General features: G+C 43.7%; 1 protein-coding gene across 1 annotated transcript in view; it reads right to left on the reverse strand.

The window, feature by feature from the left end:
* The window catches only part of SETD7 (SET domain containing 7, histone lysine methyltransferase), a 179,160-nt gene that overhangs the window by 78,175 nt on the left and 86,275 nt on the right, over positions 1 to 14,710 (reverse strand). Inside the window, exon 6 of the mRNA XM_069240973.1 lies at positions 13,821 to 13,938. Coding sequence (XP_069097074.1) covers positions 13,821 to 13,938 — 118 coding nt within the window. The remainder of the gene's footprint in view (positions 1 to 13,820; positions 13,939 to 14,710) is intronic.

Genomic DNA, 14,710 nt, shown 5'->3' on the forward strand with positions numbered 1-14,710 from the left:
ATTAGCAAAACAAAAAATGCTTTGTCTATGAGAAAAGTTGGTCCTAACCATAAAATATATATATTCCGTTCCATGCAACATAGTCAGCACCATTACAGAAGGAAATAATGGGCAGGACTGACGTCTGCTGTTGGTTGAAATTTGTAAATCTATCTAGTAACAATGATGCTGTGATGGTTATAACTTCATATAAATTGCTACAGAGAGAGGATCATAACCCAGTCATATTTCTGGGTTAGGCAAAACTAGATGTAGTGAATATTAAAAACAGCAGGAAATGGGGTAGCCCCCCTTGTTTAAGAATATGAAGCATGTCGTGAACTAAGCATTCCTGAATGCAATGAAGGTTTGTTTGGGCGTGAACCCAGCAACATGTAAATGTGAATGTTTCAGTGTTGAAAATGTGAATTTCTCCATTGTGTATAATCAAAATGATGTTGAAAGTTTTGATTTCCATTGTGTACCTCAAGGCAAGACACATTTGATTGCAATGAGAATCATAAACAATTTGAATTTGGGTAAAACCTTCTAAAAGCGATACACTTGCAACTATACATGCCAGAATGCATCGCAGGGGGATGTTTCTGAGTGAATTCAGTGACATGTAAACACAAACATTTGAGGGGGAAAATGGATGAGTAATTTCTTCTATTGTAACCTTTTAAACATGAAGGTGCACAGTTTAATTTATATGTTGTACCTACGCATCGAGCATATATTTTGTACTCTTGGGGTCGTTACAGGTGTTTTGATTTAATCAGAGTGCTTAAGTGTAAATAAATACTGACAAGGGATTAGGGGCCAGATGTAGCAAACGTTTGCGACTCGCAAACGGGCCGATTCGCAATTTGCGACAATGCAAAATCGGAAATGGGATGCAAAAAGCCCATTTCCGACTCGCAAAAAGCGATGGGACCCGTTTGCGAGTCGCATCCGTTGCGACCCCATTTTGCGACCTGCAAATTGCAAGTCGCAATTTGCGAGTCGCAAACCTTATGCAATTGCAACTCGCAAATTGCGACTAGTCGCAAAAAGCCCAGTTTGCGTGTCCCATTTACCACTAACTCAGAGCAGGTGGTAACCATTGCCAAAGTATAAAAGGGGACCCAGAAGGCATCTGGGTTACTCAAGATGGCGGAGATATACCTGATAGCAGTGAGGAGGAGAGTCTACGCAGCCCAGCAGAGGAGGAGGAGGGGCCACAGACAGGAGAAGATATATAGAACCAGGCAGACTCTTTTTCAGCAAACTGAAGCGGAGATCTATGACAGCCATTCTAGAATTAATAGATTTACTGAAACCACAGCTAGAACACAAGACTCTGCGTGGTTGCGCCATCCCTACGCATGTGCAAGTGCTATGCACACTGCACCTCTTGGCCTCAGGGAGCTATCAGGGGGTCATTGCCGTGGCAGGTGGGGTATCCCAAAGTGCAGTGTCAAGGTTCCTCAGGGCATTCCTAGATGCCTTAGTCACGCACATGTCTCACTTCATATACTTACCAAGGAATGAGGCAGAAATTAACAGCACCAAGCTGGACTTTTACCGCATTGCCCACTTTCCTCATGTCATAGGGTGTGTAGATGGGACACACATTCAAATATGCCCCCCTGCTAATCTGGAACACATTTTCCGCAACAGGAAGTGTACCCACTCACTCAACATACAGGTTGTTTGTGATGCCCATTATGTCATCACGGACATCGTAGCTAAGTTTCCTGGCAGTACCCATGACTCATACATTTTTAGGCATAGTGGGATACATCAACGCCTGGAACGTGGGGAATTTGGAGACGGTTACCTCCTAGGTAGAGCCACAGACACTTGCAGACATACACACAGGTCACTGTGCACGACAATCTGGACTTCCTAACCGTGTACTTTTGTGCCCAACAGGTGACAGTGCATATGCTCTCAGGCCTTGGATCATGACTCCGTTTTTAACACCCAGAACTGAATCAGAGAGGCAATACAACAGTGCGCATAAGAGGACCAGGAACCTGATCGAGCGCACCTTCGGACTGCTGAAGGCAAGATTCAGATGCCTCCACCGCAGTGGAGGCGCCCTCCAATACACCCCCATTACCGCTTTCAAAATTGTAGTCGCATGCGCCATCCTCCACAACATAGCCACCCGACGTGGGCTACCTCTCACCCCTGAAGACCCAGATCCTGATGATGAAGAGCAAGAACAACCACATCGCCATCATGGGGATAGGAGTCTAGCTAATCAAGGCAGACTGAGACGGGACCACATTGTAATGCAATATTTTGGACGGTACGTGTCAACTCCCACCATACTCACCTATTAACCATTTGTTAAGTGGAACAAAAATAACTGTTTTATTAATGTCATGAAGAAACTATATACAAGTTGAAATTGTCCATGGGCAGGAAAATGCCAACCAGTCATGTGGCACATTAACGCCATGTGCCACATTAATCTGTCCTGGCTGTTATCTATGATCTCCTGCCCCTCCTGCCAGCCAGGCTGGTCCCTGCTGCGTCCATGGTGCTGTGCCTACCACTCCTCAGCACCCTACTGTGAGTGGCAGAGACACTGCTCACTGTTGAGCCCTCCTCCCAGGTGTATTTGTTAACTTCCTGGCTGTGATGCCATCATCATGTGCCAGGAAGTGTTTCCAGAGTGTTCTGGTATGCTTTCTGGAGTGTTCTGCTGCATCTGCAAGCAATTTTAAAGGTATTCGCAATTTGCGACACCCACTCGCTAATTGCGAGTTCGTTTTTGCACACTTGCAAACAGCGACCTCGCAAACAGCGGACTCGCACACAGCGTTGCGAGTCCGGCTGCGAGTCGCAAAATCGTATCGCTTTTTTTTCTGGCATTCCAATTTGCGACTCGCATTTTGCGACTCGCATCAACTCGCAAAATGCGAGTCGCAATTTTTATTTTTGCTACATCTGGCCCTAGGTAAATTGTTCCCATGATCAAGGTCCAGGTGACTGAAACGCGCTGGGCGTTTTATTTTTACAGACTGTGGGGGTCATTCCAACCCCGGTGGGTGGCGGGCGCCGCCCGCTGGGCGGAAACCGCCCAAACACCGCACCGCGGTCAAATGACCGCGGCGGTGATTCTAACTTTCCCGCTGGGCCGGCGGGCGATCTCAAGAAGATCGCCCGCCGGCCCAGCGGGAAAGCCCCTGCAAAGAGGAAGCTGGCGGATTTGCAGGGGTGCGACGGGTGCAGTTGCACCCGTCGCGATTTTCAGTGTCTGCAAAGCAGACACTGAAAATCATTATGGGGGCCTGTTAGGGGGCCCCTGCACTGCCCATGCCAGGAACAGGCTGGCGGGAAGGGGGTCGGAATCGCCATGGCGGCGCTGCAAGCAGCGCTGCCATGGAGGATTACCTGGGCCAGGGGTAAACCGGCGGGAAACCGCCAGTTGCCCTTTTCTGACCGCGGCTTTACCGCCGCGGTCAGAATTGCCCATGAAGCACCGCCAGCCTGTTGGCGGTGCTTCCGCGGCCCTCTGCCCTGGCGGTTTCAAACCGCCAGGGTCAGAATGAGGGCCTGTGTGTTTTCACAATGAATGAGCAAAATAACAGCTGACCTCGACTTTTCCTTCCTGGAATTTAATGGTTGATGGAGATATATATATATTTTAACTGAAAGAACAAAGGTTATAGTTAGGTTGATGTTTTGGCCACACAAAACCATAGAAATTCAGTAGTTATAGTTATACTTATGTTAAAGAAACTATAACTTGTAGACTAAAGTTACTTTACAACACAAGTTACAAGTATAACTATAACTGCTGAATTTCTATTGTTTTGTGAGGGTTAAACATCAACCTAACTATAATGTCCCTGTAACCTTTGTTTTTTCAGTGAATTTTTATGTTTTTTTAACGCCAAATAATATATATTGATTGTAGGTTATTACAACCACCACCACACACGGTGGAGGTTGGCCGCAGGGCCTAGCCTATGGCCGGGCCCTGCAGCCAACCCCCCACATGCACCCAACCCCACACTGTGCACTGCATTTGGCTGTGTGTGACGGAGGGTTGGTGTGTGCATGCATTTTTTTTTCGTTGTGCCTTGGATCTGCAGATCCATCACAGATTTACACTGATGGTCAACTGAGTGCTTCAGTGGCTATGCAGATCCATAAGTTGGCCTGAAAAAAATAATTGGGCCAATTTTTTCTTATAATGGGGTCCCTCAGGGCCCATCCACATGTCCTATATGTTTAGGATACCTGTACCCTGACCCGGTATGTTTTTACATAGTATGTGTTCCTCCCCCAAGCCAAGAGACAAGCCAATCAGGGCCTTGCTTTTCACCCACATCCGCAGGTACCCACGGGTACTCGCAGAACCCCCACAGGTATCTGCGGATCAGTGAATGAGCTGCGTCCCTAGATATCTATATTTTGTGTTTTTTAATAACTCCCAAACCAATGAACAGATTTCAACCAAATAACAAAAAAAGAGATCTTTCTGGAACAAAATCTAGCTTTCTGTCTAATTTGGTGTAAATCTGTTCAGTGGTTCGGGCTGTAGTTGTGTTCAAAAAATGAAAAATCCCCATAGACATAACATGGGAAAAAAAAATTTAGGGGACCCCCACCCCTACCCTTTTCCTCGGCTCCTGTTCAACAAATCACCCTGAAACTTTCAAGACAGTGAGTAGCAAATTAGTTTTTGAAAAGTTTGTGAAGATTCGTTAAATGGCGCCAAAGGTATTAGCAAAACAAAAAATGCTTTATCTATGGGAAAGGTTGGTCCTAACTATAACTAATTACTTGTTGTTGCCAGTAGGTTTTATATATATATATGTGCATACATACATAAAAGTCAGTCTAAAGTAAGAAAAAGTTAGTTTGCGTAACACTAGCAATGGCAAGCATTATTCCCTACATGTCCTTAGTACAAAGTTTTCTGTTTATCTGAGTTGACATAAAATTCGTTTTCGTTTAGATTACTGGAGTTCAGGGTGAGGCGTAACACTATTAATAACCACAACTTATGGTCAGAAGAATATCCACATTGATCTCCCCCCTGCTCTGCTTTTTAAATAATTTAAATAATTGATATTTTCAGTTGTGACAGGAAAAATGCAAGGATTCTGAAAAAAATTGTTTAGCCTACAGTTGCTGCAGTCAGCAGACTCTTAGTTAGAATATATTGATATATTGGAGAGTCCGATTCTTTGAAATGGAGGAGGAAAAAAACAATGCTGTCCTTTCTCAAAAAGCTCGGGATTACAATCTAATGAATCAAATCCACCATACTTGTACTTATGTTACAGACAATAATTGTACTAATGCAAAGAAACCTACGGTCCTCTATTCTGTCGTAGATGAAAGTGGCTGCAGGAACCAGTCAGATAAAATGAGCTCTACAAATACTGGTGAGATAACACTTGCTTAATTGTCTGGAAAGGAGGGCCAGACTGAATGTGGGATGACTCCGCTGACAGCTTAAGGATTTTGAGGGCCCTGGGCCAAACGTATTTTTGAGCCCCTACTAAGAAAAACTTTAAATTTATGATCCAGTTTCAGCTCTTTCATGTCCTCATTGGCCAGGTCATTGACAGTCACATGCACACTGGCCCAAATTCTAAGGCACTTCTTTATGAAAAAATCACACTGTGCAGCACAGCCTGCGTTGCATTGTCTGACAGGGAAAAGGCAGGAATGTGCAGTATTTAAGGCAATAAGGTGTATTCCTGCCTTTTCCTTTGCGCTGGCACCCTATTGGCAGCCTAGGGCCAAAGCAGGCACTCTTGCACCATGGTGCAAGCGGGCTTGTGTTGCATGCAGGATTGTTTTCCTACAGGAAGGGACTCCTTCCTGCACAAAAAATCTTGAGAGGCATTTTCTTTCTATGTGTGCTGCAGAATGCACACATAGAAAGAGGAAGAATCGAGGAGAAATAAAGATATTTCTTCTTGTTACGCCTCCCCAGGGAAGGTGTATCTTGTTTGCAAATTCCCATGGTTTACCAGTTCTGGTAAGTTTGGGAAGGCGTCAAAAACCATGGGAGTTGCCTGGGAACACCCATGCAACGCCCATGGAACAGCTTGCCAGGGCAGAGTAAGGCAACGCAGAGATTGGCACTGCGCTCCCTTATCCAAGTTTTATGGAGCCACTCAAGGCCACACAAAGTAGCCTTACGTGGCTTCATGAATCTGACTTAAGTTTTTCGTCGCTCTTGCACTACGTTGCATGGTGCAAAAGCAATGCTAACCGACTCGTTAATAGGCCCCTACATGTGTTTACTTCTAATATTCAGGGATAGTGATGTGTGTTTTCAATATTGTAACAAAGCAGCTCAATAATATTGCTGCAACTAATCTCTGTGACACTCCCCCATTTCTCATATGTGAGGTCCTGTTTAATTAAACAAAACTTTTTTCCTTTATGTTGCATGAGAATGGCATTTAAAACAATCTATTTAAGAATTAATAAAGGTCATCAGGGAAACACTCTCTGCAGAACAGAGATGGTTCTATCAGGAGGCTCCCTGAAAGGGTGGGGCCCAGGGTCACAGGTCCCATTGCCCATGCCTTAAAACGTCTCTGCCCGCTGACCTGTAGATCGTCATTTGATGGTCTGCAGGCCTGCGGAGTGCTTCCACATGCAGTGAGTCTTGGGAATGATAGCTGACATTTGCAACTTATTGGAGAAAAACAAGGGTCACAGACCCAATGATAGATTATAGCATAACAAGAGGTATTTCAAGCAAATAGCAACGAGAATCACTGGACTTAAAGATGATAAAGTATTCCCTCTGCATAAGACCTTAAAGTACTTGGACCTCCTTTTCCCCCATATTTGCCATAAAGAGTGGATACATTATTACCATGGTCGTAACCCTTTGTTTACTGCAACCAGGTTCTTTCTCTTCCTAGTTAATATTTACAAATTAAACAAAAAACGTGTTTATTTGCACGTTCCTGATAGCCAGAGGAAGAGGACCTATTAAAATTTAATGTGCAAACATTTCCTTTGGGTACAAACAAGATCTGATGCTGTCATTGCATACAGACTACCATGAGATACTACTGAGAGGTTCACATTTAGAGAGTTTCTCCCGTTCAAAGTGGTAGCACTTTGACTTTAAGTTATGTAAAGACAATAGCTCCTTGTCTATGGTGCATACACAGTGGCCTGTAACCCTGTAGGCCCCAATGAGAAGGTTATACGTAGCTATGTCAGCACAGAAGAAGACTTTTGGAAAGTAACTACACCAAATGCAGATCCAACTATATGGTATAATATTTGTATCCAGAATATGCATACATATATTTCTAATGTCTTGTAAAGTCGCCAGCACCATTTCATTGCAGGCGGTCAGTATTATTTTCGTCTGTAATGGAGAACATATTGTTTTTAGTTCTTGGAAATTGAACTAACAACATTAAAAGAGTTTAGAAGGTGTCCAATAACCATGTTCCACACCAGAACACATATGCTCCGAATCTGAATAGCTGGAGTCGCTCTCAACCTAAGTGGCCCTCACATGCTTGTGTGAGGTGCTCGATGCAAATGATAAAGTCGCAGAACAGTCCGATCTACTTTCAGACCTGTTTAGCAGAAAATCGGAGAAAAGTGGAACAATTCGCACAATGAGATGTGTGCCAGAAATAAGCAGTACTGGCCCCTACGCATCTAGAGTGCACTGGCGATAAGCTACACGTTCACTGAGCTAGCAGTGCATTTCTTTAGCAAGCACTTAAGAAAACAAATCATGCATTACTAGTTAGACTTAAACCTGAATGCAGGGAAATCTAATAAATCGTTGGCACACACCCAAACCAGGGCACAAGGCCACTCCATCATAAAGGACATGAGAAACGTGCCATGGACTCCTGGATTTATTTGGAACCCCCTTCAAGCTCAGACAAGAGAAACAAAAGTCAAAGAGTAGAACCTTCTTTATTACAGACGACTGCTTGGAAGTGAGCACCATTGCTCGCTTGGTTATATCCAAAGAGTGATTTGCTAGGCCATTTGAATTAAGGAGACTCAGGTTGCAACTGCCCTTTAAAAGAGGAAGCACTTTTGCACAAGATTCAAATGAAGTTTAAATAATCTTACTGTGCTTCAGAAGAACATTCTGCTGTCACAAAAAAGTTGAGGAAAGGCGTTGGAAGTTTGAAATAATCCTGGAATTATTTTCACCACATGAGTTATAAAAACGATAAGACATTAAGCTGTCTCCCTGGAAGAGCTTGCAGAGAATAGAGTTCCCCACTACGAGTGGCCGTGCTCCATTTGTATTATTCCATGCACTAATACCTCACTCAGCCATGTGCCTCCAGACCTGTAGCACGCCAATAGATACTGTAACATGGTCTTATTTTTTATTTCATTATTTTGACAATGCAAACCTATTCATTATTTCTTAATTTTTGCCTGCATCACTTTTAGCGTTCATTTTCATTATGTAGTGTTTTAACGTGATACCAATGTCGTTCTCCAAAGAAAGATAATTTGAGAAATTTCATAGAAGAGTTGAAAAATACGGCCCTTAAATTTCAAAGGACTTTTCAATGTGGCCTCTTTTACAGCTGTTTTTTACATGGACAATTGGAGTTTAACCATCACATTCCTTGGGTACCTCATGTAATTTTTGATGTGCCCACCAGACAGCTTTGGCTGTTTTGCTAGTCTTAATTTTCCCAAAAATCAAAGTAAAATTGAACCAGTTACTCACCTTTGGTAAACTCTCTGACTGGTAGAGTCACAGATTCCTCAACAATGGAGTATTCCACAGGTGTCAGACAGGATCTAGAAACTTTTCGGCATTCCCTCTTAGCACCGGTAGGTGGCACCATGCAACTCTGCACTGATGCCATTCTGCTCTGGAAATTAGTTCTGCTGAACCTATATAAGTGCCACTCCTGCATGTTGACATCAGTTACTTTCGAGAGGCTCTACTAGAAACACTTACCAAAGGTAAGTAGCTTGTTCTTCTGATAGAAACTTCTAGTTGCAGATTCCTCAATTTTTGAATAGATATCAAAGCAGTACCTAACTGGAGTTGAATCTGAGGATGGACTCAAACCAGTAAGTCCTGGAGGATCGAGTGGGTAAAATGCTCTTCTTGACAAATTTGACTGTCCAAACAATAGTGCTTTGTGAATGCATGGGGGACACATATGTAGCTGCCTGACAAATTTCCAGTACGTTTCATACCAACACAGTGGAAGCAGCTTTGGCCCTGGCAGAATGAGCATGCAGTCATTCCAGAGGCTGCTTCTTTGCCAGTGTGTAGCAGATATTAATGTAGAGTATGATCCAGTGGGAGGTTGTTCTCGTATGCTTGCCTTTGTTTACTCCAGACAGCCACAGAAAGACCTAATTGTGCACTCAGTGTTCTTTGTTATCATCAATATGAAAGCTTAAGGCTCTCTCAGTATCCAAATGCCCTTCTTAGAGGGGTGAGCAGGGCACAGAATGCAACTAAGGTGATGATTTGACCAACGTGCAACTTTAGGCAAGAAAGATGACCATGTCCGCAAAACCAGATTGTCTCAAAGAAGGTGGTGTATGGTGTATTGACACAGAGAGCAACTCATTCACCCTGCACAAATATTACAGCAACAAGGAATACCGTCTTGAAGGTGAGAGCTGTAAAGAACAACTGTCAAGCAGCTCAAAGTGGGTGCAAATCAGAAATGTGGCGACCAGATTAAAGTCCCACTGTGGCATGCTAAAGGGAGAGGGAGGAAACATTGTAAACCTTCCAAGAAGAGCCTAATAATTAGAGACTTAAACAATTTGGGCTGATCTGGCAACTGCAAAAAAGGCAAGAGACAAAAGTATCATTCAACAGTGTCCAGAGGAAAGCCTTTCTGTGATAGGGACAAAACAAATAACAAAATGTCAGCTAACGTTGACTAAAGGGGGTGTATCTGCAGAGTAATGCACCAAGCTACAAATTTGTCTTAATGACAGCCATATACAGATTTTGTAGAGCGATTCAAGACTGGCAAGATAACATCAACCACCTCTGAAGGAAGGTTGAAGCTGTTCAGGTGTCACTACTCAATCTCCAAGCATGAAGGTGAAGATTGTTATGGCCTGGGTGCAGAAACTGCAAATCCTCATGCACGGACAGCCTGATCTGAGGAGAGATGCTGAAGCACAGGAGTTCTGGATACCATAATCTCTGTGCCCAGTCCAGGGCCTCCAGGATGACTTGAGCCCTATTGGTCCTGACATTCTTGAGAACTTGAGGCAGGACTGGTATTGGTGGAAAGACATACAGGAGTCCCGAGTCCCACACAAGAGGAGCTTGTCCAAGAGCAAGAACCACTGCCAACTTCAACATATAGAGATCCTGGCAGTGGCAAACAGATCAAGCCAAGGTTCTCCACATTCTGTAAAGAGACCTTGCATCAATTCCAGGTGTAAATGCCACTTGTGTGATCCACTAGGCACTGGTGGCTGAGCTTAGCTGCCCAGGCATTCAACGATCCTGCCTGTTGGTTCACCACTAGAAAAATTCCTTGCTGGTCCAGCCATTTACAGAGGCGCAGAGCCCCCTGACACAGTACCACATGGCTGTGGTGTTGTCTGTGAGTTTTCAGGGGAGGCATGTGGAGATAAAATTGCAGGGCCGCCCGGGGAAGGGTGATGGCATTGAGCAATCTGGCAGTTGACCGTGGGGGCAAAGCAAGGTTTGGCCCATGTCCCTAACAAAGTATCCATCAGGGTCTTGTTAAAATGTAAGAGGTGCTCAGTGGATGTTTAGCCCAACTGAAGGACTTCTGTGGGAACACTGGCATCAACCTCCAAAGAGGGGAGCTAAAGGTCAAGGACTTCAGTCGCACTATGCATTACCTTGATATAAGAAGCACTCTCCTCAGTAGCAGGACCCTGGGTGAGAGGAACCCAGACTCAGGGGAGGTATCAAGGCCACTAGCCTCTTGCAACTCGTTGTACCAATTCTCCTCTTGGCAAGGCTGGCCAATTTCATAACCTGCATCATAACACATGTCAAATAGGTGATACAGTGTATGTAGTCTTCCTTGTGAAGGCTCAGGTGTAGGAAGTGGCACTTTGACAGCAGTCGGGCGTGGCGTCGGTTGAGACTGAACTGGTGCGGTTTCAGATTCAGAGAGTCCAATAGGTACCTCATCTTCCAGCATTGATGGAGTGTGCATTGGTGTCAAAGTTTCAAGAATGGGCGTGGACCTTGGGGCTGGAAGCAGTGAGAACTGGAGCCAGAGGCAGCTCTGAGGAGGGCTTCGAGGATCCAACTGACACCAATGGTATTCCAGATGGAGGGCTCCGTGGGGCCCAAAGGTGCACCAGAAGTCTGCAAGGATCCAAAGAGTTGGAACATGACCTCACTGAACTTTTCAATCTCTTTAGGAGTGGCAGAGGTCCCCAGAATCTCTGGTTATGCAGGAACAAGTCACAGGATAGGCTCTGAAGTCGATCAACTTTAGGAGTAAGATCAATAAGTATGGCACCACCCCGTGTCATCTTTGGAGAGTAAGAGAGGCAGGAAGGGACTATGTCCCACTTCGATTTTTTTTGTTTTTTCTGCAACCTACCCAGCAACATTTATTGAGACGAAGATTGATCCCTGGAACAATTGATGTGACATCTGAATCTGGAATGGGACCAAACCTTCAACTTGGATCATTGCTGAGTCTTCGGGTGCTTGGCAATGTAGACTTGCAATCACTTCAGCACTTGTGCCTCGACCCCATGCCAACCTGATGAGGGTCGGTCATAGACATTTGTTTGCGACAGTCCCTACAATGTTTAAAACCAGTCATTTTGAGAGGTGACATTTCCCTTGTACACTGTTTTGAACATTTGTTGAGGTAATAGCACTCTCAAGGAGATGAGAGGGAGCTATGGATCTATGTCAGGTGGTTCAATGAAAAAAAGAACTGACGTCAGCTTGCAGGAGTAGTGCCTGAATAGGCTCAGCATGTAATTTCTGGAGCGGAATGGCAACAGTGGGAGCCATACAGCTCCACCTACTGGTGCGCAAAAGTACTGCTCAAAAGTTGCCGGATCCAGTCTGAGGCTTAGGGAATATTCAAAAGTTGAAGAATATGGGGGTAGAAGTCTCTATCAGAATATTATATATATATATGTATATATATACACACACACACACACACGCACGTACATACAGGTTATTTTGTTCAGTCCTCTTCATCCGGTGATCTGTTCAAGTATCATTCCCATTTTGCTTCTGTCCATTACAGGTTAAAACACAGGGCAATGGATCAGCCTATTCATCCACTGACTGTTTGCAATGTGAGCACTGACTTCGCATGATCACATGGACACATTCATCTGAAAAGGAGTAGATTTCAGTGCCAGGAATGCTGTGCCTAGGTTTCTGGGCCACTTCCTTATTTATATATGTTTTAAATGTTTGCCTTTTCTTTGCATATTTCATATGTTTACAAAATAAATAATTGCACTTTACCAATGGCCCTTCTCTGGTCTTGACCAGTTTCAATCAATTTTAGTCAATGACTCTGGGAAAGGTGAAGTAGGGATGGCCAGTCCCTGCAAATCCTCTAAGCTGACCAATCATTAAACACACTAGTCTAGTTACCGGAGGCATTTTACATCCATACAGATTCACAGTCCAGCAGAGGAAGGAGAGTAATCAATCATGCAATCTCCTGACCACCAAACGTGTCCCACGGGCCATCCAATTGGAACAGTCCTAGGGCAGCTCTAGGTTTACCTTCTGATGTCCATTGCCATCCCACCACCTAGCACGAGTGCCAGCTGCAGCAATTTTTTTTAAGGGTAATCACTACTTTCATCCCCAGGGTGACAAACCAAAAAAAAAAGTCACTGACAGTGACTTGTGCAGGTCAAATTCACAAGCTGCAGAAGTCCTTTGTTTGCAAAAAACTGATGTATCATACCTTTGGGGCCTTAACAGCACACATAGAGGGTGTAAAAGCTACAAAACAGCAAGGAGGGTTTCTCGCACTAACAAGTACTAGTGTTGGTCAGATTTTAACTTAACAGGTTCTACTGTATTAAAGATCAGCAAATATCCAGCAGCTCAGCATTTAATCTCAGAGGTACCACCATACCTTACAGCTTACTCACATGATACATCTCAATTGCATACTTTTTCGTACGTTTTGAGTACTGGGTATATTTGCTTCTGGCTATAAGGACTGAACAATAATGTAACTCAGAGATTCCCTATACTCACCACCCATGACACCACCCATCATGAGCACAATGTATTGCAGTAGTTTGGAGTCACTAGTTGACAGAATGTATATGCAGATTTTAAACTATAGGAAGAGAAGGAAGAGAAGGAAGAGTTATAGGAGATCTTAGGGAAGCTGATAAAAAGGAGACATGAATTGAGGCATAAAGGGGAGTTTGAAGGAACGTGACTGGCAACATTCAAAAGTATGGGGCACAATAGTGTAATCATGAAAGATACTCATGGCACACAGGAGCTAGAGGAGAGGTATCAAAATACGAAATAAAAATTCTCCACAATTTTACCCACAAGATGTGTAAAACAGATGCACTGGATCAATGACACTGCAAAAAGCATGTGTGCAGCGGACATTTAATTCTGATGTCAAAGGCCCGTGGGGTATTTGTATGCAGTCATAACTGGTGTAGTGCTAGTCTATCCTGTGTATCAGCTTCGCAGTTCACTTTTATATTGTCTTTGTTCATCATCCACGCTGTCTAAAGTTTAGTCATTTTATCCTTGCATTTTTGGTAAAGTACCATGGAGTGCTGTTAAAGGACAAGCCTCACTACCTTTCAGTAAGCAATACAGAAATAGGTCAAAGATTTGCAGGGCATTGTGGTTCATGAATTACCTCCTGATGTGTGATACGCACTCCGTTGTAAAATGACATAACTGTATTAGGTCCAGCAGCTACTTTAGCATACAATCCTTCTCCAGCATTTGAAATAAGTGATTCAGCCACATACACCCTACGGTACAGAGGAGGGGAAGAGATGGACATCGAGTCAATTTCTGTATGCTACAAAAATAGAACTACTACATCTGCACAAGCAAATATTATTTTTGTAGTATCCATAGATAAAGCACACCGTTAAACAACAAACATACTACCCTCCCGCATTAATACACACATAGAAACCCCTTAGCTGACTCAAGTAACAGAAATGTTTGCTTTGAGAAAATCAGTCAATGCAACAGACAAAAAAGTAGGTTGTGCCTTCAGAGCTAGGAAATGGCAGCTGACTCAGGATGGCGCCATTTTGCTTTTTTGAGTCGCGGACAACCCTTTAGGTATTGCATGAGGGTGGGTGGAGCAGTGACATACTTTCTAGCTCTTTCCACCCATTTTAAGGAAACAAATCCACATATCTGTGGATTACGAGGGAGTGGGGGTGTTCACAAGGAAACAATATTTTTGGTGGCTGGATCTTATCTTTACATAAAGTTCAAGGTCAGTGGCACAGAAAGTACTTTTTAAACATGTTGAATTATTTTATATATTTAGACAGAGAACAATTTCTGTGGGTTGTTTAGCTCGATAGAAGGCCAATGTAAACGAAAGAATTGCTATTTCGTTGTATTGCGATGACATTTTAATACATCAGAGTGTTGGGTTCGTATATTCCCACTAGTAATTCACAAGCACACCATACTGCTTTTGTGCTACTGAAGTTTGCACACGTATCTGCTTAGGTAGGATTTTCTGGGACAGTTCTGAATAACGTTTTCCAACTTTGTGCA

The sequence above is a fragment of the Pleurodeles waltl genome, chromosome 1_2 (genome assembly GCF_031143425.1).
Source record: "Pleurodeles waltl isolate 20211129_DDA chromosome 1_2, aPleWal1.hap1.20221129, whole genome shotgun sequence".
In the NCBI taxonomy this organism is placed as follows: domain Eukaryota; kingdom Metazoa; phylum Chordata; class Amphibia; order Caudata; family Salamandridae; genus Pleurodeles; species Pleurodeles waltl.